The 24,368-nt window shown below is 54.3% G+C and overlaps 1 protein-coding gene across 9 annotated transcripts in view; it reads right to left on the bottom strand.

Moving 5' to 3' along the window:
• Positions 1-24,368, bottom strand: part of NFATC2 (nuclear factor of activated T cells 2) — a 158,727-nt gene that overhangs the window by 18,240 nt on the left and 116,119 nt on the right. For 8 of the 9 annotated variants that reach the window (XM_023251100.2, XM_023251102.2, XM_023251095.2 and 5 more), the window contains exon 9: positions 23,126-23,815. In XM_023251100.2, coding sequence (XP_023106868.1) covers positions 23,126-23,815 — 690 coding nt within the window. Of the gene's footprint in view, positions 1-8,225; positions 12,181-23,125; positions 23,816-24,368 lie in introns of those variants that run through there. The other variant, XM_023251098.2, reaches the window with a different exon arrangement.

Here is a 24,368-nt window from a genome sequence, read left to right as displayed (position 1 = left end):
CATCTGGGTGGCAGGGCACAAAAGGCAGCCTTCCTCTCCAAACCACGTATAACCAGCTCAGCCTCCACAGTCAGGGGCCCGTCTGATGGGAACTCCAGGGGATCCCAGAGGGTGACGGGTGAGTGGCTGCCGGACCACACCATGCACAGGAGGTGCCTGGATGCTGTGGACACCCACCGGATTCCACTCGGATGGACTCTCTCCCGCCAGCACTCACACACTCCTGGGACCTAGGGGTTCCCCCTCAGCCCCGGGAAAGTCCACACCTTTAAAATCAAAGAAAATACGCTTCTCTGCCTCATCCTCTAGTCGCCTCCACCTTCCTTCCTACGCTTTAACCACGGCAAGCAGGCTTACCACCCCAGGGCCTTTGCACTTCCTATTCTTGCTACCTGGGATGCTCTTTCATTAGATATTTACAAGGCTCTCTCATTGAGTATTGCTCGGCAATCAAAAAGAATGAAATCTTGCCATCTGCCACTATGTAGATGGAACTAGAGGGTACTGTGCTAAGCGACATTGGTCAGAGAAAGACAAATACCCTATGACTTCACTCATACGAGGACTTTAAGACACAGAACAGATGAACGTAAGGGAAGGGAAGCAAAAATAATATCAGAACAGGGAGGGGGACAACACAGAAGAGACTCTTAAATATGGAGGACCGACAGAGGGTTACTGGAGGGGTTGCGGGAGGGGGGGATGGGCTCAATGGGGGAGGGGCACTAAGGAATCTACTCCTGAAATCACTGTTGCACTAGACGCTAACTAACTTGGCCATAAATTAAAAAAATAAATTAAAGAGAAAGGCTCTCTCTCCTTGAGCTCTCTGCCAAACGTCTCCTCCTCTGGGATCCTTCCCTTGCTAGAGGAGCAGGCCTCCGTGCTACCCCCTCTCTCTCTTCCCACCCCTCTTGTATCACCTTTTCTCACAGCATTTGGTGCTACTTGGTTCTTGCGTTTGTGTTTGGACCGTGAGCTCGACGAGGGCAGGGACTTGGAGCCTTTCTGTGCAAACGGTGTCCCCAGCAGTGACGATACGTAGCCGCTGGATGAACGAGCCATTAAGTGAAAAAAGGAATAAATGGACGCGTAAGCCACGGCTCTGAGTATTGGCGACCCAGCGCTGACTTCACTGTGGCAAAACATGGCATATTGTCATGCTTGCCTCAGAGCAGGTCCCGAGAGAAGCGGTGAGAAATCACGCTTTGCCGTCCCTCAGGGAGAAGCCAGGGCCTCCGAGCTTTGGTCGTGCCGTCACCCACCCAGCTCCCTCTGACTAGCGAATGCCGGCTCAAGAGGTTCACGAGGCCCACGCCCCTCCCCAACTACCAAGCGTTGCACACAGCAAGCCTAAAAGAACCATGACGCAAACGCGGTCGAGACGAGCACTGGGGGATCTGGAACCCCAAACCTCTGCTTTCCACTGAGTGCAACTTAAAGTGTGAGAGGCTGCATCTCCACCTGTGAACATCTCTATCCTGAGCCCATTTCTTCTGCCGACTGGAACGTGGCTAGAAAGCGCCCATGCAAAGACCTTTGCAGGAGGCAGGTTCTAAGCACAGCACGTCTGCAGGAAACCAGAGACACTTAGAAAGGGCTTTCCAACGAATGCCCTCCATCTTCCTGACCCGGAGCATCCACTGAGGCAGCTGAGCATTGAGGGGGCGGGCAGGCCTCAGGGCCATCGTGAGCTCGCGAGGCACGTCCCAGCCCGTGTGGCAGCGTCAGTGGCTGGGAATGACAGCGAATCCCCGTGTGAGGCAGTTCTGTCTCCACTTCTGTTACAAAGGATGGTCTTGAGCGGGTTTTAGAAAAAAAAAAAACCCACAAAAATTCAAGACCGTACAATGTCCATTTGTCCCTGTTGGCGCTCGAGAGTCAATGGTCTCAAGTTGATGGAGAGATTCAGTGCGATCTTGTGGAGTCTGACAAGCGGACCCTAACATGTCCACAGACAAACAAAAATCCCCAAAGAGCCAAGAAGCAGCCCATAGAAGCCCAGACACTCGTGGAGAACGACAGGCCGGTGACTGACCCTACCAGAAACCAAGACTGTGTAGGAAAAGCTGCTATAACTCTTCTGCGGAACAAAGCCAAGAGACCAGGAAGAAGCCCACGCTTCCGTGGACGTGATATTTACGACACTGCTGGATTACAGGCCGGTGGGGAGGGGGTCGACTCCTCCACAGATGGTCTGGGCCCACCAGTCATCCGGACGGAAAGCAACGAAATTAGAACCTTACCTGATGCTGGACACACAGTCAACTCCAAGTGGATTGCAAACTTCAGTGTGAACGGTGAGACTGTGACATATTGGGAAATGATACAGGAGAAGAAAGTTTCCTAAGCCGGCACTTCAGACTCGGGGAGCATCTGAATCACCTGGAGGCCTTGTCAAGGGCAGATTTCTGGGCCCCACCCTAGTGTTTCTGGAATTTGCATTTCTAATAAGCTCCCAAGTGACACCTAGGCCGCCAGTCCCCGTGACACATTTTGGGTAGAACCACCCGAGGCTCCACGCGCACAGTTCAAACCTCTCGGAAAATAAATTTACATGAAAAGTTTCTGTTCGTCGAAAGGTATCGTTTCACACGTACAAGCCATGCAAAACCACTTACGAGTCTCCCAGTGTCAAATGTTGGGAGCACGTGGGGCCTGTCTGATGCCGATGGGGCTGTCAACTGGTTCAACCCCTTTGGGAGACAGTCCGGCATTGTCTGTCTCCTCAAGTGGCAGATGTGCACGCCCAGTGGCCTAGCAATCCCCCCTGGAGGGATAACCCTACGGGAACTCCTGTATGTGCGCCAGGAGACAGAGCAAGAATATTCCAGAAGGCGTCGTCTATACCAAGCAAAGCGGAGAAACCTAGAAACGACCAAATGTCCATTGTTGGGATGGACGCATGAACTCTGTGACTGAAGACTGCACAGCAGAGAAAAGGAAAGGATTACAGCTACGGATGGAACAGCCCATCAGAGGCACACGGGGCTTCGATCGGCAAAACCGGCCCGTGTGCAAGCCGTGTCGCTTCTGGAACGCAGAGAGAGAGCAAAGGGGAGAAAGAGGACAGGGACGTGGGCGGAGGAAAGAAACAAAAACACACGTCAAACCACCACAGCGTGCGGGCCCTGCCCTGGATCCAGAGTCAAACGAGCTAGAAAGAAAAAAGAAAGAAAAAAGAAAAACAATTGGGCACTTACGAGGCAAGTGAAAATTTGAGCATGGCGTTTGATACTGAAGAATTAGAAATTTTTAGCCGTGATAGTGAAAATCAGAGCGAAGTTTTTTAAAGAGCCGTCTTCTCGAGAAACCTAACGGAAAGACTGGCAGATGAAAACGATTTTAAAAACAGAAGAGCTAAAAGGCAGTGCTTATGTTCTTTTTCTTTAAACTCGAGGTGGGGACACGATATTTGTATTGTTATTTTTAGATCTTCCATATAGGTAATAAAAGCAATTTGGTAGAGGAAGGAAGGAAGGAAGGAAGGAAGAGAGGGAGAGAGAGAACGGAAGAAGGGAAGAAAGGAGAGGGGAGGAAGGGGGGGCAGGGGAGGGAGGAAGGGGGGCAGGGGGAAAGGGAATGGAGACAAGGAAGAAGGAAGACAGCGGAGCCCGGTTCCCCGCGTGTCTACCACTAAGAACTAGCAAGGAGCAGCAGTCAGCAGTGACCCTTCAGGGGACTGGCCTCTAGCACACCAGGGGCAGGAGAACGTCGTTTCCTCCTTCACAGCCGGTCTCGCCATGTGAAGCACAATTCTGTGCACTTATCATCCCTACTCTCCCTTAGGCTGCAAGATCCACAGCACAGGGACCTCCCTCATCCACCCAGCGCCTGCCCATTTACCTGTCTGGCCGCAGGTGTCGATGCATAATGCTGGTGACCGCCACATCCTGTCCTAAGACATCTACGCGCGCTGACCAATCAGTGTTCACGAGTCCCCACGAATAGGTGGCAATTATTATTCCCCTTTGGTAGTTCACTGAGAGCCCAGGGAGTCGGGGGGGGGGGGGCGGCTGCCGGAGGACTTACTCAGAGCCAAAGAGACAGCAGGTGGCCGAGCCAGGATTTAAATGCAGGTGGGTGACGCCAGGGCACAAACTCGAAACCACTCGACCCTGTACTTCTGCGTCGCCCAGAAACGTTGGCTTAATGGCAAAGACAGAGCTTTCTGTTCGGGCCTAAAATGATCAGAGTTAACCCTGAAGTCCGAGGAGGACCTGATTGGGCCAACTTCTTTTTCTTGCCCCTACTAGCTCCCGGGCACACACTCCCCCCTGTGCACACACAAACTACACTCAACTTATCACAAACCACAAGTGAGTCTACTGAGCCGATACCCTGTGACTTGTTTTCAGCTTGGTACACAGTAGGCGCTCAGCAGATGTGTTGAGTGCAAACACATCCAAGGCCCAACGGCTCGGGCCAGGATGCCGAACCTCCCAAAACACAAGCCAGAGGCGCCACTGTCCGCGTGAAGATGCCCCATCCCAGTTCTCCTTAAGAGACCCACTGGCATGAAAAGCCCCTCCTGCACCCACCGGGGGAAATTCCATCACCCACCGATCTTAGCGGTCATTCCCACCTCAGCAAGGATGACTTTAAACAGGTCGCTCTTACTTCTGTCCCTCTGCCAACACCAGCCACAAAGCGTTGGCGGGGAGGGACCCTGAAAGGCAGAAAACTCCCTCGGAGCAGCAAGTGCCCCAGGGCAGTGATCTAGAGTTGGAACTTAGGAAACTTTTTCCAGGGTGCTTCTGGCCACAGTCAAGGGCCAAGAGGCCACCTTGAGGTGAGCCCCAGGCCCCGTGCACCCAGCAGCCGGAGTGGGGTCAGGGGAGGGCCCAGTGAGTACAGGGGTGCAACTGTAGGTGGGGCCGAAGACCGTCCCTAGAATCTTCTCTCTGATCAGAACAGGACACCGGCGGGGGGGAGCTGGTCCCCATCTCTGATCGGGGCCAGGGGTCAGCAGGAGAAGGGAGCCCCAGTCCCTGGGCTGAGGCACGCATTTCTCAGAAGCCTGGCAGTCTGGAGAACACAGGGCTGGTTTCTGTTTTCCGCCCCCAGAAACGCCTGGAACCACAGCGGGAGGGAGGCCCTGCTGGCCGGGCCGGGAGAGCCCTGGCAGGCCCCGGGATGCAAACACTGGGCTGTTTACAGAGGGAAGCCCGGGCCAGCTCGGATGCCCATCGCGGGCATCCCCGGCCACCTCGCTCCCGGCCGGCCGGGCCCGGGGACGCTATCTTAGGGAGGAGCGGGGAGCTGGCAGGCGGCCCCGCAGAGGGAAGAGGGGCACGTGTGCCAGCCGGGCCGGCCTCTTGGCGTGGGAAGGGAGCCGCGTCGCGGGTCTCCCTGCAGAAGGAGCGATCTGGAGCCCAGCGCGAGCCCACGCCAAGGACAACAGAATAACAGGGGAGCCGGAGGGCCGCGCTGAAGCTACTGAACACACTCTCCCGGGCAGCCTGCTCCGGGCTTTTTGCACAATTGTTTCCATGGCACTTGCTTTTGCTGTCACAACAGCTGCAGGATGGCCCGGCGCTGGGCAGCGCGGCTGGCTGGAGGCGAGAAATCGATTTTCTAGTGGGCCCCGCGGCCAGCGCATTTTTGAAGGCCTGCCCCAGCCTGGCCTCCGGGCCCTGCCTCCGTCAAGTCCGCTGGGCCGTCGGAGGCCTGGAGAGCGGGGCGTTGAGAGGGAACCCAGGGACCCGCCGGAGCCTCCCCGCGCTGCGCGGTCCCAGCGGGACGTTCAAGGCCGAGGCACTTGTGCTTGGGGAAACTCCGGGCCGTATCAGGCCAGACGACTAAAACGTCCCCTCGCTCATCCTAGGTCTGGTTGAAATACTGCTGGAGGGGCAGTTTTTGCTGCCCATTTTGCTCTCGGATACTCGCTCAATTCCACACATCTTACGTGCAGGGGGCTGGGTGAGGCTCTGAGCAAACGGGGACATGAGCAAACGTTGTCAGGGACCTACCGTGTGCGAAGCCATCCCAGGCGCAGTTGTGGGTACAGACAAGTCGAGATGTTAGTACTTCCCACCCAGAGACTTGGACTTGAGGGAGAAAAAATGCACAGAAACACCTGAGAGGTGTATGTGGTGAACACACCTGCCAGGGACCCTGTGTGTCTCCGGGACTCAGAGAAAGAGAAGCGTGCCCCCCCCCCCCCCGCCCCCTTCAGCAGCTGCAGAGAGAAGACAGCTCGTCAGAGCCTTGAAATACTGGTCAGACTCCAAAAGGCACAAGAGGGAGGGGACGGCGTTCCAGGCGGAGGTTAGGGTGTGGGCATGAGTTTAGAGGCAAGAAAGTCTCCGCAGAGCTTTGTGTCATCCTCCACTCAAAGCCGAGAGGGACAACTGTGCGTCCAGATGGTGAGACGTACCCCTAAGCAGAATTGAAAGCTTTGGGGGCGCCTGGGGGGCTCAGTCGGTTAAGCGTCCGACTTCGGCTCAGGTCACGATCTCGCAGTTCGAGGGCTGGAGCCCCGCGTCGGGCTCGGTGCTGACAGCTCAGAGCCTGGAGCCTGTTTCGGATTCTGTGTCTCCCTCTTGCCCTCCCCTGCTCATGCTCTCTCTCTCTCTCTCAAAATAGTAAACATTAAAAAATATTTAAAAAAAAAAAAAAAAAGAACTGAAAGCCTTCTACTTCTAAAACCCCTTTTTTTACACGAGCCTGGAGGATCGTTTCTAAGACCTGATTGTGTTCCCTTTTTTTTTTTCCTCTTTGCAATTTTCTTAAGGAATATCTGCCTAGAGCAAAGAAGAAGAAAAAAATCCCTAAGTACAAAAACGCAAGCAGGAACAGGTCTCCCCTCCATACCTGCCCCAAGCTGCTCAGGACCTCCTATGTGACTGTTCCTGGTTGACAGGCATTTGGGTTGCCTCCGGGCATCTGCCAGTACCCCCAGGACAGCTACCCACACCCGCACCCCTCACTCAGGGGGCGTCCAGCAGACGGGCCAGGGGCCCCGAGACGAGGCTCCCTGTGGTGTCTGAGCAGACGGCTTCAACCCGGAACCGGGGAGAGGGTACCGAAGAAGGGCTGGCGGGGAGGATGCGGGGACGGGCCACTCCTCAGCCTGGCACGGATGGAGATGGTCGCAGGGAAGATGACGAGCGGACGGTTACTCCCTGCCAAGCGCCCCACCACGTGGCTGACCCTGTTATGTGCGTCACTTAAACCGGCCACGCGTCAACCGTTGAAACCCGAAGCACTGTCGCTCCTGAGCGGACGGTGAGCTCGCAGGTGTTCAGTCACTTGCCTAAGGCCACGCCCCCACATTCCGTAGGCAGCTGTACGATAAGGGAGCGAGGGACCGAGCGGGGCGGGCACCTGATCCCGTGGGGCGGCCACGTGGGGACGTCCAGGAGGCGGTCAGATTGGCGGCTCTGCGGCGAAAGCCGATTTTCTGGGGTCTCATCAGACAGAAGGGGTGAAAAACCCACGATAAATGCTCCGCTCTGTGTACGAACTGGATCTAGAGGACCCTCTCGTGTCATCCCTATGCAGGCGCGTCTCACAGCTCCTTCTTTGGGCCTCCAGTTTTGTGACCTGAGACAGACCCCACCCCCCTCCTCGGCCTGGGCTCCCAGCTGTGATTCGGAAATGGTAATTAGTCTCTGCCCTCCAAAGGCGCTCAGTACGCGCGAGAGAATGTTGCCATAATTATTTCCTGTACACCCCAGCCTCACACGCACACACCCCAACCTGCCACCCGCCAGCAGTCTCCCTTCCCTCCCAGAATCAAATCCAAGCCTCTCACTGTGGCCTCTGAGGCCCTGTGTGGTCTGGCTTACTCTCAAAACCACCCTCTCAACTCCCTTCCTGGCCATGGCTGTCAGCTACACTAGACCTTTCTCTGCCCCCCGCCCCGCACAATCAGGCTTCCTCCCAGCGCTAGCCCTTTGCACATGCTGTTCTACCTGCCTGGAATTCTCTTCCACCACCTCCTCCTCCTCTGGGTCTCAGGTCAAGGCCACTTCCTCAAGCAGACTGTCCCTGACGGCCCCATCTGAAGTTCCTCCCTCCCCTACTGTTACCTGGTTTACTTTATTCACAGCACTTAGCCCCATCTGAAATTCTCATTATTTATTGGTTCATTTAAAAAAATTTTAATGCTCGTTTATTTTTGACAGACAAACAGAGCACAAGTGGGGGAGGGACAGAGAGAGGGAGGGAGACACAGAATCGGAAGCAGGCTCCAGGCTCCGAGCTGTCAGCACAGAGCCCGACGCGGGGCTCGAACTCACAGACCGTGAGATCGTGACCTGAGCCGAAGTGGGACGCCCAACCGACTGAGCCACCCAGGCGCCCCACTGGTTCATTTCTGATTAGCATCTTCTTCTCTAGAGACTGTCAGAAGAGGGGCCTTTTCCGACAGATTCACTGCTGTGTCCCAGCACCTGGCACACAGCCCAGCACACAGTAGGATGGCAGAAGATGTCTTTCCAAAGAAGGAATAAATGAATGAGCAATCGGTTGACTAGAAGCAACCAAGAAGGCAAATGCCCAACTGAGAGGTCTCCCGCAGTTTCCTGAAGCAGCCAGCCCACCAGCCCCTGCTAAAGGAGGCTACACCCACCCTGCCAGCTCCCCTCCCCCATTGTTTGTGGGGCACTTGACAGTCTATAAATGTCTTTTCACACATGCCTCACCCAAGACCACAAGCAAGGAGGAGGCAAAGCAGGCTCCAAGTCAAGCTTCTCTGACTACAACTACTCACTGGCATCTGACCCTGAAGCCCCGGTCCCGGGCATTCACCAGGATAGCCAGTGTGCACAGCGAGAAACTAGTTCCTGGTGGCTTTACACACCCGGGGAGATGTAAGAATTCTCCCGTCTACAAACAACAGGCTTCTTCTGGAGCGGATCCCCGTGTCGCCAAAAAAACCGCACGGTTTGGTCAGCATGCAACATGATGAAGGCACGGTTTCTGCCAGAATCAGGCGCTAAATCCTTCGGACTCTTAACTTGTGGCAATTCTCCACCCTCGGGGATCTTTTGAAAATATCCTGAGAACGTTTTTGGCTGTCACAACTGGGGCAGGGCAGGTGGACTGCCGGAGTCGGGTGGGCGGAGGCCAGAGATGATGCCTTACACCCTGCCCTGGGTAGGGGAGCGCCCACCACACAGAGTTATCCTGCCCCAAACGTCCGTAGTGTCGAGGCTGAGAAACTTGACTCAGGCGAAAAGACAGTAAAGAAAAGTCTTGGGGTTCTTGGACTGACCCCGAGGAGAAGTGTTCCCTGAATCTGGATCCCAGCAGCCGGATGTGTAAGGCCTCTTTCCCCATTGTGTTTTAGGTGTTCCTCATAGCGCCATGGCCACGGGACATTATAATATGTGTTCATTTAACTGTTTGGTTCCCCGACCAGGAGGTAAGTTCCACGAAGGCAGGGACTCTATCCGTTTCATGTACGACTGTGCCCGCAGGATCTAAAAAGCTCACTTGGCACAAGGGAAGCTTTCGGTAAATACTTGGGGAATAGATGAAGAAACCCCTACCTACGTTAAAGATTTCAAAACACCCAACCTCTTTTTGGAGCTCTTTTCCCACTGCCATCGTGCTTCGTGTGCAGAGGCCCCAAATCTGCTCTCCTGTCATCCAGAGGAACAGGTTTTATGGTTGGGAAGTGTAAATATTTAAAACTACATTTCCCAGACTCCTCTGCCGCTCAGCACGGTCACATGATAGGGCTCTAGCCAATGAGGTGTCAGATGAAGGGACGTGTGAGATTTCCAGGTTATGCCCTTAAAGGGAAGGGGCGTGCCTTTCCTCCTCCTTGGCCCCACCCTCTCCCCCATCCGGGAGCCAAACTGGACCCTGCAGATGGGGGCACCACCCTGAGAATGGCAGAAGGATAAGACGGAGGGAGCCTAGTCTTGCACCTCGTGGCCAGTATACCAGCCCCAGACTGCTTATACCTGTGCTGTTACGTAAGAGAACAAGCATCTACCCTGTTTAGGCTCCTGTTACTTTGTGTTCTGCTCACAGAGGTCCTGCACACCTAATCAATACGTAACTTTCTCCTGCCCTGCAAACTCCCAACTCTTCTGAAGTCACACATCCAGACTCCCTAATGCTTCGAGGAGAACATCAGCCAGCTGGCATGCGAGAGCTGTTTTATGATTTCCCTTTCACACATGTAGGGATCAGACCCCCCTTAGTCTACATGCAGGAGGCTTTGCTCCCTGACACCTCAGAAGAAGCACACTGCTAAGCCAGAGAAAGAAAGGAGAGGAAGTCATATTATTTAGCTCCATCCAATGATGAGGACAAAAGGAACTACCCCCAAAAAGCCTATTAAAATCTTAAAACATCAATTATGTTTAAATCTGGGAGTTCATAATGGTACAAAACCCTAATTGACTGCCCCTGGAGGATGGTGAGGAACCAAGCCATTATTTTAAAAACTGGTAAATAAAGGGAAAGAATCAAGCATTCATCTTTCTTTTCCTATATGAATTATACCATTGTTGAGGAAGGGACGTCTCTCTTTATAGAAGTTTTCCAAACTAACAGAAGAGGAAGGGAAGACAGAATTAGACTAGAATATCGCCATTTTGCAATTACGGCACACCAGTGAATGAAGGGAGCCGGGCGCTGGCTGTCGACAGTTACTAACATCACCAAAAGAGAGGCACCCTGACCTCGTGCTTCCTGACAAAAGGGTCCACCACCACCTACAAAGCAGTCTTGGCCAAAACAGATGAACCTGAACCAATTAAGCCTCTAGAATCGACCGCCAACTTACAGGAAATAGAGAAGACGCGGGGACATGGGAATATAATCGCCAAAAGCCAGACTGAGATATTTCACAGGATAAGGAACCTGGTTTTTAAACAAAGAAGTAGCAAAAGAGTAAAAATTAATAATAATAATAATAATAATAATAATAATAATAAAGACCAGTTCTAAAGGGGAACCTCTCGATTAAAGCTGACTTAGAGGAACCAAGGAATCCCACTTACAATGTATGGGCCCGGTCTGAATCCTGATTCAGACAATCTATAAAATAATGAAAACAAAGAAAAAACCCTGGATGATAGATATGAGACACCAGGAAGTTTCAAAGATTGGATATTTCACGATATTAAGGAATTTTCACTGTTTCATATGTGCCAACAGTATTAAGAGTATTTTCAGAATCCTTTTCTTTTAGAGACACATAGTACGTATCTACACATGCAATGATATGGTTCTGCCGTCCAGGATTTTTGATGTCTAGGATTTGCTTCAAAACGCTACGAGGGCCACTTGGGTGGCTCAGTTGGTTAAGCGCCTGACTCCTGATATCGGCTCAGGTCATGTTCCCAGGGTTGTGAGACCGAGCCCCACTCCGGGCTTTGTGCTAGGCCTGGAGCCTGCGTGAGATTCTCTCCCCCTCTCCCCCGGCTCCTCCCCCGCTTGTGTGCGCACATGTTCTCTCTAATAAAAATTTTTTAAAAATACTACTATGAAATAGGAGTGGGAGATGACAAGAGGTATGGAAGAAAGCAAATTAGCTGTGAGTTGATAACAGTTGAAACTGAGTGGTGGGTACACGGTGCTACTCTGTATTTGCATACATTTCATAATAGAAGGTTGTTTTAAAAAACATCTTAAACCCCGACAACAGAGAGGGAGAAGGAAGAAGGACAGAGGGAGCTAACACCTCCTAAGCCTCGCTATGTATCAAGGGCGGGGTTAGGCAGCCACGGGTGGGAGTGGCGCTTCCAGAAGAGAGATCACAAATTCAAATGCTGAACAGGTGCGGGAAGAAACACTGACTGAGTGAGGTGGGCCAAGTATAAGAGGAACAAGAACACAGCCATGATGGCAAAAAACAACAGACACTCCATCCGCCTTCAGGAGGCAGGAGGGAGGGGTGGGGGCTACGGACAAGGGCAGGTATGCGCTCTAAAGGAGGTGGTCTCTACATAAGGTCAGCCTTGACTTTGATTCCAGGTAGCCACCATGCAGAATGTGGGGCCCTGGGCAGCCGATTCTTGGGTTTTCCAAGGAAAGCCTGAAATCTGTATTTTTATGTGCAATCTCCCGGTTTTTAAACGTTGGCATCTAATCCAAATATTTTTTCAAATACTGAGCGGGCCAAGCAAAATATCTGCAGGCTAAATGGAGCCCATGGAACACCAGTTGGCCGTCCCTATTCCAAGTACTGAAGCAGACCACAACTCGATCCATCTGTAAGAAATGGAAAGGGTGCATTAATCAACTTTGGGTCAATTCTTTTTTAGGCGTCCACTAAAGCGGAGAATTCAAAAGACACCATCAACTTCCAGAAATCTGTTAGAACCGGCTGCAGAACATTTCAAAGGCGTCGTCCACAGAGTTAGCTTATGCAACAGAACCTCCGCTCTGTCCAGAGTTTTGGAAACTAACAACCAGGGAGTGTCCTTTCCACTTTCCTGGGATGCTGGAACTAACAGGCTTCAAATGAAACCCATTTGTTGGTTTGCAGAATGCCTGGGACTTACGTCCAAACCACTTGCAACAGACGATCCCATCATAAAATCAAGTCGGGGTGCTTTGCGCTCATGGTAAAATGACCAGGAAGAGCTCCACTTGGGTTGCCTGGCCAGAGATCTGATTTCATGGCGGTTTAAAGGGATGACGCGCGAGGCAGATGTCATCCTGAAACCTGAAAGTGGCGGGATTGGTTGCTGCTGAGGACCTGAGCAGACTCCTTTCCTGAATCGCAGCCCTCCGTTTGCTCGTGACTTTGCCCGGCGAAAGGCTCCTGACATCCTGGATGGGCAAAACAGGCCCCAACCCTGCCTTTATAGGCAGTCTCAGCTTAACCAGATCCTCAGGTCAATAACAAATTAAAGAGGTGTCAAGAATGTGGTGGAGAAGGGCCAGGGAAATGGTTTCATCATTCCCGGAGAACAAAGCCCCTCTTTTTTCCTACAAGGGTGAAAAGTAAAAGAGATTGGGGCTAAAATAAACTCAGACAGGCCCCGGGCAAGACAAGAGTCCAGAACTATGCTGAAAGGCAACAAAAACAAGATGCATCCACGTGTCAAGTCTACAGCGTGGAGGACAACCACGGTTCTTCCCTAAAGGGTCCCCCCCCGCCCCCGGGGCAAATAAAGCTCTACATTTACCGGAAATGGGTTTACCGATGGAGGAGAAGGTAGGGAGGAGAGAGGAAAAGGTAGTGTCGAAAGAAGATGTGCTCAACGCCCACGCATCTAGCTCAGAGCCTCCAGGAACTGAATCGCTTTTCAAGTTCTATTTTTCGGGAGAGGAACGAATTAGGGCTAGAGCTGATACTGTGAAGTCTTGTATTTCCCAATACAAAAGTCCTGGACTATCTTAGCTTAGGGCCTGGGACCAGCGAAGAGCCTCCACATCCCTGTGCTCACAACAGTCACCACGTTGCTTCATCATCCTGCAGGAAGCGAAGTCTGGGCATGCCCAGCGCACCGGCTAGGGAGGAAGTGAGCCTCAACACTTCTGCGCTCTGTGCTGGCGAGCAGGAAAGCAGAGAAGAGCATTTCGAAGCGGGTTGGGGTGCTGACCTACCCACAAATCTTGTTTAACTGATCACCTTATTCCTGCACGAGGATAGCTGCTTGTTACCACAAGACAGTAACCTCACGCGGAGGTGGAAATGATGCCAGCGCAAATGACTCAGAACGGTTAAAAGCGCGGGTTCTGGGAGGTGACTGTGGGGCCATGGGATGGCTCTCCTGGTCCTCTTGGCGGGCCCCTGCCTGCTCTCTGTGGGTCAGACGCGGCTCTGGAACGCAGGCCGAGTGCACAGCCAGTCTGAGGACGGACTTTCTTGTGGTTTGGTAGCTTCTGACCCCGAAAGGCAAGAGCGCGTTCCTTTGGAAACATCTGCGCTGCAGAATTTCAAAAAGATGGCTGAGCATTTCTGGGTCTGGAGTCAGCTGGAAGGTGGCCCCTTACATTTACATAAGCTGGCAACACAAAGTGCCCATCATTTGGGATAAAAGGATGGCTAAGTGGCACGGCTGGAAATTTGAGGTTCTTGGAAGGTGGGAAAATATCGAGGGGCAAAATAAAGATACCTCATCGCCTCTACTGTGATGCTCCCTCTTCTGGGGGAGGTACACAGACCTACGTTCGCTCTCCCTCTCGCTCTCCCTCTCTCTCTCTCTCTTCCTCTCGAGAGATCTTCCAACAGTAGCTCATGCAAATTTTGCGGGCTCCTCTCCAGGCAAGCAGTTTTCTGGACTTTAGAATTTTCTAGAAAGACTCTAAATGTCCTTTGCGAATTAACAGGTAGTGGCCTAGCAAGGTAGTAAGGACCCAGGCCGACGCAGCCTGAGGGCTCTTTTTCAAAGGCCAGCACCACAGCGACTACCTGCCTGGCTGTCCTAGCCTGTTGGGGCTGCGAGAACAAAAAACGCCAGTGGGTAGTTTACAAACAACAAATATTTCTCACAGTTCTGGAGGTCGAGAAGTTCAAGATCAAGCACGACCAGATTCGGCACACTTCCTCATAGACAGGCGCCTTCCTCTATAAGCTCACGTGGCAGAGTTCTGGGAGGTCTTTTGTAAGAGCACCGATCCCTGGGAGGCCTGGGTGGCTCGGTCAGTTAAGCATCCGACTCTTGATTTCAGCTCAGGTCACGGCCTCGCGGTTCATGAGCTCTAACCCCTCGTCAGGCTCTGTGCTGACAGCGTGGAGCCTCCTTGGGCTTCTCTCCCCACCCCCCTCACTCTCTCTGCCCGTCACCCACTTGTGATCTCTCTCACTCTCTCTAAAATAAATAAATAAACAAAAAAAAGAGCACCAATCCCATTTAGGAGGCTCCGCCCTCATGACCTAAGCACCTCCCAGGGCCACACCTCCTCATAGCATCACCCTGGGGGTTAGGCTTCAACATATGAATTTTGTGGGGGCCCAAACATTCCGACCATAGCAATGGCCCAGGGTTGATGATGATGACGGTGGTGGCGGTGGTGGTGGGAAAGTATATCGATAACCACAGCACTTACCACGCACACTAGGCACCGGCCAAAGTGCCTTCCTCACGAGGAGCCTCCCTTTACCATTCTTACAATAACCCTCAGAGTTGGGGCCGTGAGGTCACAGAAGGGTGACGTGGCAAGGCCAGTAAGAAAGGCAGGCAGGGCAACCCCAGAAACGCTCCAGCCGAAAGGCCCCTAAATCACGGCTGGACCCTCAGACCGGACCTCCCATTCCTGAGAACCAGCCTCTGACATACCCACCCCTACGCACGGCAAGCGACAGGTGCGCAACCCCCCGGCCCTCCCCTCCCCGCCCAATCCTTGGGAGACCTGGGGGGTCCATCTGCTACATTTTGTAGAAGGAAGGAGGAAAACCGGAAGATGTACTTGCACCTGCTTGTGGTTACATAAAGAAACTCTACAGCGTTCATTCCCAAGGGGGCCCAAATCAGTTCTTAGTGAAAAAGTCTTACATGTTGTGATAGGGGCACCGCAAAGGGCCACCGAGCATAACCAGATATACGGCGTCTCCGTGGGACTGACATTTCATGGGGGTGCTGATAGGAAGGAACTGTGAAAGGATCCTGGCCGGAGAGGGTGCTGCTGATGAAAACAGGGCTGATAAAGGCTGTTCTAGAAGGTTGGAGAGGAGGCAGGGAAAAAGTGGGGGCAAGACCATGCTACGCTGGATGCACCTTTTCCCAGGCTTTTAGTCTGTCGAGCATGTGAACACATTCCCTGCATAAAAGATAAACCTCTTTAAATGAACTTTTAAGGAGAATGCTGACCGAGGACCTCAAGTCCGGGCCCGGACTCCGTTGGTGCCCACCGAAGGCGGCCGCGTGAGTCAGCCTTGGCTTTGGTTCTGGTGGATGGCACAGCCCCACTCTGCGACGGAAGCAGCAGATCCTCCAGGCCCTCCTTGGCCTCTGGGCCGCCCGGCCAGGCAACCACTCTGTTTGGCTTCCATCAGAAGAGAGGACGCCTGTGTCTCACCCAGCCCTCCCGGGGCCAATGTGGCGGCCGGGCGCACGGGCCACTCCCGGCAGCACCAGGCCATCCGTGGGCTTTGCACGCCTCTCCCAACAGGAGCGGCTTTGTCACAGGCTTGCCGTGGGCACTGGGCAGCCCCAGTAAAGATTCCTGACCTGCTGAACAAAGCTGTGCCAGTCACCCTTGGCTCCTTTCTCCCTTCCTGCGCGTCCCTCTGTCCTTTCTTCCCTGGCCTGTTTCTCACGCACTGGCATGTCCGGCTTCTGGGTAAAGAGCCTTTGAAAAGGACTCCTTTGGCCAATAAAACAACCAGCAAAACTTGGGCCACTGGTCCGTGCTCTGCTGTAGGGTGGGGGGGAGGGGGGAGGGACACAGAAGGGGCCACGCTCACCGGCCTCCCGGGCGGTCCCCGGGCGGGAGGCACCATCTCACACAGACAAACATCCCCAGGTCCCCAGAAGGAAGCTTGGGTTGGGACCCCTGAGCCCACGCCCCGTGGGGAGACAGGGCTTTAAGGGGTCCTCCTCTCCAAAGACCGAAACGGCCCACGTTTCATTCTCCGCCACAAATACACTTTTAAGAAATGTAAACCACATTCTCCAAGAAGCCCACTAAGGTCACAAACAGAAATGGCAGCTAACATTTACCGACAGTTACTCTGTACCAAGCTACCCGTTCTAGGCACGTGACAGGTACCCGCGCAATTCTCTCTGCGCGGCCCCCGCGAGGGAGGAGCACGAGGGAGGAGTGCGGATCATCTCCACTCCACAGAGAGGGAAGCGGAGACACCGGCCCAAGGTTCACAAGTGAGTGAGACACCTCGAGCCAGGGTCTCCTGTCCTACGGAGTCACGCTGGGCAAATACCGACAGCCGTGAACAAGGCAACGGGGAAGATTAAAACAAGACCAAACACGGAAGACAGAAGGCAGGAGGGCAGGCCGCCTACCGCACCGCACAGTTTATGCAGTGGGCTGCAAGTCTGCCTGCCGGCCCAAAGCAACCACCTCCACGGAGAAGTCCATGTGGTGTGGTCGGCTCTTCCCAGTGTGCCCCAGGGGCTCGGCCCAGGGTAGCCGGGAAGGTACCCGCTGCCACCGTGAGACCAGCAATGCTCACTTCCCCCACCATGTCTGTCTTTATTTTTTTTTAATTTATTTTTGAGAGAGAGAGACAGAGCATGAGCGGGGGAGGGGCAGAGAGAGAAAGGGAGACACACAATCCGCAGCGGGTTCCGGGCTCCAAGCTGTCGGCACAGAGCCCGACGCGGGGCCCGAACCCACGGACCGCGAGATCGTGACCTTAGCCGAAGTCGGAAGCCTGACCCACTGAACCGCCCAGCAACCTCCCCCCCCTGCCCAACCCCAGCCACGTCCTTCCCTGGGCAGGGAGGGAGCCGCCAGCTGGGGAAGTGAAATTCGGGACTAGCTGGGCCTTTCCTGCTTGCTTTTTCACGTAAATTACTCTTGTCAAACAAACAAGAACAAAAGGCCAAAGTGGCCACAATACGGGCAAGCCTGGAGAAGGCACCGGCAGAAACTGGAGGGGAAGCAGAGCCACGATGCCCATCAGGACTATGGTCAGCGGAGCGACTGTCCGTGGCGGAGCGGCTTTCGAGAGCCTTATGACCTTGGCTGGCAACTCCAAGTTCAGACCCGAATGCATCTTTGGCAGGTGGAGTAGCCGAGCAAGGGGTATCGTTTTCACGAGTGAGAAAACAGAGGTCCGGAGAGCTTCAGTGGCTGACACCCAGCCAGCTTGCCGCGCCCTGGGTCTGCGGCCCAGACACGCCATCGCCAGGCACGTTCGCCGGAAGCAAGGCCGCATCCCAGGAGACACTTAGACAACTGCGTGAGACACCCGCGCCCCGTTGTGGGCGCGTGAAGCGGTACAACCACTCAGGAAAACTGTCTGGCAAGGGCTCCACTCCTCACCTTATGTGCGGGCACCGAGGGAAGAATTCAAGAACGTTCGCAGAAGTTTATCCCTAAGACCGGAAACAACCTAAATGTCCATCGGCAGAAACGTGGGTGCAGAGACTACAGGACGTTCCCTCAACGTCCAACGTCCCCTCAATCGTCCACGACAATGACATGGATGAGCCCCACCTACCCCCAACAGCAGCTCTGGATCTCACGGGCCGGTGGCTGATGCAAAGAAGCCAGGCACAAAGGGGCACCCCTGTGTGACTTCTTTTTACACAGAAAGTCAAAACCAGTCTCTGGGGTTAGGAGGCAGGACAGGACATAGGAGGTGGAGGGGACACAGGAGGGCGACACCCGGGGGCTTCTGGGGTGCTAACATGATTCCATGCCAGGCATGGTCCGGGTGGTAGTCACGTGGGTGGCCCAGCTGGTGACGTTCAAAGTACGCTACTGATTTCCGCACGTGCCTATATGTCAATGGGTAAACATGTAGAGAGATACTCCAATCCATTCAATGTATTTCAATAAATGATTTTTGAAAACAGTTCACGGGAAGAACGGAGAAGTAGATTCAAAACCAGACTGCTCTGTGCTCTCTCTACGGAGAGAAACACAAACGTGAACGCAACACCAGCTGTCGTTCCCTCAAGTCACGGACAGGGGCTCCAGGGTCACCGAGACCACGTCCCTTCTCCCCAAGACCTTCCAGAATGGGATCGAGGATCCCCTTGGAGTCCCGAGCCTCCCCCCGTCCCTCAGTCCTCTCGTCTGTGGCTGAATGTCGAGGCTGATGGCACAGGGTCGCCACCCCGGAGCCTGCGGTGAGATGGCCCGATGACCTGAGAGCCCCCGGTTCTGCGGGGACCGTGTCGCCGGTGGCACAGCTCCCCTCGCCTGGCCCGCCCAGCACAAACCCTCCCCACCTGCTGGCGGCTTACAAGGTGCAGCCGCCCACCCTTCATTCCAGCCAGCGGCAGGGCAGCAACTACTGGTGAACTCCTCACGTTTTGACAATTCCAGGTACATGTTAAAGAGTCGCACGACGAAAGGACACCGAAGGCGACCTCCTGTCGAATGCGCCACCCCTCCATAACCCGCCTGCTGTGTGGGATTCTCGCTCTTCCCACCTGGCTTTGTCGGAAATGAAGCAAGCCCCTTGTTCGCCGCCTCTCGCCTCCCTGCGGTCCGGTTTTCAAACGCAGCCAGAGTGATCTTTCCAAAAGGTAGATCAGATCCCACGGCACGTTGCCAAAGTCCCGCCGATGCTGGCCCACTCCTCTGACCTCACAGCCGCTGCCACCTGCTGTTCCCACCTCCCCAGAGCAGCCTCTCTGCTCTCTCCGTCTGAGGGCCAACACCTCCCCCCTCCAGCCGCATTCCTGCTCCTAACCTCGTGCAATTTCCTCCATGGCCTTTTATCACCATCTGAGATGTGCTTATTCCCTCACCTGCTAATGTCTATCTCCTTTGCCCAAAAATTACCCCACGCGAGCAAGGACTTTACCTGTGTAACCAAGTTCCAGGCCAGTCAGTACCCACGGGGGGCAGGGAGGGCAGGAGGGTCAGGATGGCGGGGACCTCGGGAAGGAGGGAGGCTTACAGGCAGGGAGGGCTGGGAGGAGATAGGAGGAGGGAGGAAGGGAAGGAAGGAAGAATTCATTCGCTGCTGCGGATTTCCAGGTAAAACCAGGGACTTCCCAACAAGGAACTGGGTACGGAAGCACCAAGACGACAGAGAAAAAAAACAAGCGAGGGTGTGTGCAAAGCATCCATTTCAGAACGAACTGAGAGAAAGCGCCCGGTTCGGGGGGAGGAGCACAGGGAGAGGGAGGAGCACGGGTGCGTGTTGCCCTGGAATTTCACTTCTTTTGCCAGTTCAAGATGAGACTTTTTGAAAAGGTCTCAAGTGCTCGGAGTGGGGAAAGTAGGAACCGCGTTTCGGAGTTCCAAGGAAAGGGGGGGAGGGTGCCCAGACAGACTGTCTATGCGCAGGAATGCAGCGTGAGAGGGGGAGGGATGAAAAGAGGGCACGACACGACACAGCCAGGTGAGACGCCCAGACAGAGACGCTCGGGGTCATTCACGGAGGGTCAGGCGAAGGTAACCCCACGCCGGGGCTTCCAGGGGCGTGGCCAGCTTCAAAGACGACCCCTCTGCCTTTGGACCCGAGTCCTTCTCTACCTCGAGGAACCCTGCCCTGACCCTCAAAGCCCTGAACTCCAGCTCTCACCAAGTTTCCCAGGAAAGTGTGCTCCACCAAAACCCCAAGGCAAATGAGAGGCACGTGAGAAATCCCGGGAGCACATGCCATCACGGTGCGCGCAGTCAGGTATGTGTTTGGGGGGAAGGTGACCCTTTGAGTCATCGGCGACAAGGACAGAAAAGGAGCTTCCAAACCTAGGATGTCTCCCAACCGGACTAAAGAAATGACCCGGGGGTTCCGGTCCGCCTGTCAGAAATAAACGCAAAATCAACTGAGAAGTCTGAGTCCCACACCCACAAAGCCAACCGTGGAGCCCAGAATGATCTGTTGGAGGGGTCTGAAGTCTCGACTGGTTGGGAGACAAAACGGCACGCAGTTCTTCCTGGGAGCCACAGCGGTGGGGCTGACACTGGGCACAACTGGCCACACGGGGGCCTCCGCCCTGGAGGGCTGGCTGTGGGTTCCACACAGCCTTTGGGACAATGCCGCTCAAGCACTGAACATCTCACCAGCAGCCACCTGGCGGCCTTTTGGGAGCCACCCAGGTAGAAATTATTCTATTGCCCTGTCATGCTCTGATCCCACGCCAAGCCAAAGAATTCAGAAGCATGAATGCAGGCATATGGGATGGAGCAGTGCTGAGCTTCTGAACTCTGAAATTCCTTCATGTTACTTTCCCAGAATGCCGGGGGACGGGGGTCCCAGGCCTGCCATGTTGCACAACTCCAGACATTCCAGTCACAGAGAGTATAATAAAATGTAATATGAACAGCACCCCCTGGGGTTGCACGCTCTCTTATCTGTGAGAAACTCTGGGAAGTACTATATCCTTCGCCTTAGAGATTTACAATGTCCATCAGTGCAGTAAAGGCTCTGTGAAGTCCTGCAGTAGACAAGTTAAACAAAAAAAAAAACCTGGCTTTACAGAATGTTTTCAATTTTTTAAGCCTCAGAATCCTCATTTCAGAGAATATCTCCTAAAATCCTATGGGATTGGGCTTGTGCAGAAAGTACTTAAGAAGAGTCTCCATCAGGAGAAGCAATTTCAGCACACTCAGCTCTCTGAGATATCCTTAAAGCTGACTCATGTTACTAACCTGCCAAGAGCTCACTTTCACCATGACTTTGAACCTGCCTGTGTTCAGAAAGGCACTTAGGAGGCCCTAAAGGGTCTCTGCTCTCAGCTGCTTTGTCTGTAACACAGGCTTCTGTGAAAGCAGGAAGCATCTGTGTGGGTCTGGGGCCACGACGGACCCTTGAAGGGGAATCATGACCACCTTGACACTGATAGGTCCCCAAGAGCCAGGCCACGGACTAACTCACGGTCTCTAACAGAGATCTTCATGGTTCGTCTGTCACGTGGGATGATGGGCAGACGGGAGGGGCCGGCACATTCCTAGCTCTGGGAGACTGAACCTACACCAGACCCAGAGTCAGTTGGGGAAAGTTACCTGTGCCTGCTCAGGCATCATTTATTTATAAAGCACCTCACCCCTGATACACACCCCCAAGCGCATGCGTGGAGAGAGGTCTGGTTACAGCTTTCACTTACCCGCTCGCATTAGGCATTCTGCACGAACTGGGTTTTCTATGTGATAAACCCCTTTCAAATAAGCACCCGAATTTTATCTTAACCACTTGGGGTGTAAACTGTTCAAGGACAGATTGCACACGGGTCTCCTTTTGAAAACCGAGCACAGTGACTCTAACTCAACCTGTGTTTGATTATTCAGGATTAGACAGATCAATTATTAACACAGCAACACCCTGAGGTCAGCCTTGCCAGGCACGTGGCTTTACACTAAGTGGCCCTGGACATCTTTGCTTGATGTGTTTGGGGGGGAAGTTCTTGATCAATAGTGTTACTAGAGAGAGGACGTAGAAACTATGAGAAGTCCCAGAACCAGATCCCCCAGATCCCCCAGACTGTCAAAGCTTTGCATAAAATAAAAGCCAACAGTCTCTGAGTAAGCACCAGAGAATTCCTGCCAAGGAAGAGGCTGATACTTACTACCTGGGTTTTATGATAACCGTTGTGGCCATTTTGAAGCTTTCTGCCTTATTTCCTACAGCTTGGCTGCGTTCCTGAGAGTAAATTTTCCTAAATAATTGAGGCTTCGGGGTATATCAGGGGATGTGGATGGCGGCCAGGGGTATAGGTTTTCTTTCTACTAAGAAACTCACACCGCCCGTCTTCTTTCCTCTGGCGCCCCGCCCCCCCCCCAGGCTGTGCGCCAGCCCCGCCCTCTCTGTCCTGATCCCAGGTGAGTCCCTAGCACAACCAGCCCCTCGTCCCTGAGATCACAGATCACCATCACACACACTCGGCCGCTCTGACGTGACCACCCTCCAGCTGTGCCCACCGCCCGCCCCCCCCTCCAACAAACTTGGGCACCTACAGACTCACACAAAGCCTCCCTGCCTCTTTTCCTTTGGCCCAATCACCCCAGCAGCCCGGCTACCACAACGGAAGCCCACTGTTTCCCTCCTGTCAATGCGCGTCTCTGTTCCTCTGGCACATGGCACAGATGTGCCCGGAGCCTGCCTGCAAGCCCCCCATTCATGTTCCACTTTTCAGGGAGCTCGCTCCCTCCCTTTCCCCGCTCCCCTCCCCCAAATACACAAAAGAGGGCTATAAAGCAGGACTTTTTTTTTCCTCCACGGGAATAAAAGGTTAGCCTTCCTTCCTTTCTGCTGGTCTATTCTTGGCCTAAACTCGGCAATGGAAAGAGAGTGGAAGCGGTCAAGCTACCCCAGTTCATGACCCAGGGGACACTCCTTCGGCCAGAATTGCCCTCATTTGCTCTCTCTGTTGCAGTGGTTGTAGCGAAACATCTAAAACGCCAAGCAGCCACCCCAAAAGTCCTGCTGGGAAAGGATTCCTGCACACAGGTGAGCGAGGCATTGAAGGTTATCTTACTCAACCCCCTTCAACGGAAGAGGAGGACACGGAGGCCCGAAGGGGTGAAGGAAGATACCCAGACCACACAGAGAACTTGCTGGGCGTGGGGGATGCTCTGGGGCCCCGTCCTTACGGGCGACGAGAAAAACAAAGCATCTTACCGTCGTCCAAGTAGGTCTGGTCCAAATTCTGCTCCTGCTTAATTGTCACTCCTGCGGGTAATACTTCCTTTTGGTCACTGACCGGGGGTCCGTTTTTGGCGGCTCTTTGGCTGGTGGCATTCTGCTGCTGAATGACCGTGGGGTAGGACCCCGGGCTCAGCCTCTGACCTTGACTGGCGGGGGGCGGGCCGGGCCTGGCGGTGCCGGGCGCGAAATTCTCGCAGTACATGATGTGCTGGAATTCCTGGTGGCCACCGCAGCGCAGCTGCTGGCCGGTGGGCGAGTAGTGGATCACCGGCGAGGCCTGCTGGTTGGCCGGAGAGGAGTGCAGCAGGCTGGAGCTCTGGCCCTGGGAGCCGGCGTGCACCAGCACGGAGCGGTGGGCGTCCGCCAGGGACAGGGGGGCGGCCATGAGGGCCGGCTGCTGGTAGCCCAGCAGGCTGGGGCTCAGGCTCTTGCTCCGCTGGTAGAGGACGGCCGCTGGGTTCTGCTGCTGGTAGCGGGCGTCGGGGGACGAGAGCCCCGAGCGGAACTGTTGGCAGGGCGCCATGGTGGCCACGAGGCAGGAGGGGGACTCAGCCACCATCGGGTGCTGCGGGTAGTAAGGCTGGCTCCCCAGGCCCCCGTGGGCCGGGCTGCAGATCAAGGTGGGGTCGTATTCATCGGTGGGCTCCGTCTTGATAGCTGGGACTGGGCGAGAGAGAAGCACAGGGGGCGGACCTTCTTAGTGAGCCACAGGGGTGCACGGGGGGGGGGGGGATTAGTGGACTGCGGTTGGGGACGCGGCCTTGGGCGGCCACGTAGGTGGGAGCAGACCCTTGGGCTCTGTCATTTATCAGCCTCGGACGAGAGCCTCCCTGTGTACCTGTCTCAGAAGCCAAAATTTTACCCTGAGCGATGAGAGTCGCAAGGCGGCTGGCAGGTGCGTCTCAGCCCCGGGGTGTTTGCAGGCTCTTCCCCGGGGCAGAGCTCAGGGACGAAGGCTTAACGTTACAGTCCCCTCCAGCCCCCTCCTCCACCTTCTCTCGCAGTTCACACCGCCTTTCCCTGCTTGTCGTCCTCGGAAACGTGTATCACCCGGAATACTCTGTGTCTTTCATGTGCCATCGTTAGCTGAACCACCCCCACTCCAGACTGTCAGCTCCCCAAACGGGAGGATTTTTTTGGTCTGCTTTGTTCAATGCTGCGTCCCTAGCACCAAAAACGATGCCTTGCACTCCACCGACACTCAGATATTTTCTGG

This window comes from Felis catus, chromosome A3, assembly GCF_018350175.1.
Source record: "Felis catus isolate Fca126 chromosome A3, F.catus_Fca126_mat1.0, whole genome shotgun sequence".
NCBI lineage: Eukaryota > Metazoa > Chordata > Mammalia > Carnivora > Felidae > Felis > Felis catus.
Note: the sequence above shows the minus strand (reverse complement) of the source record. Positions and strands in the feature narration are given on the sequence as shown.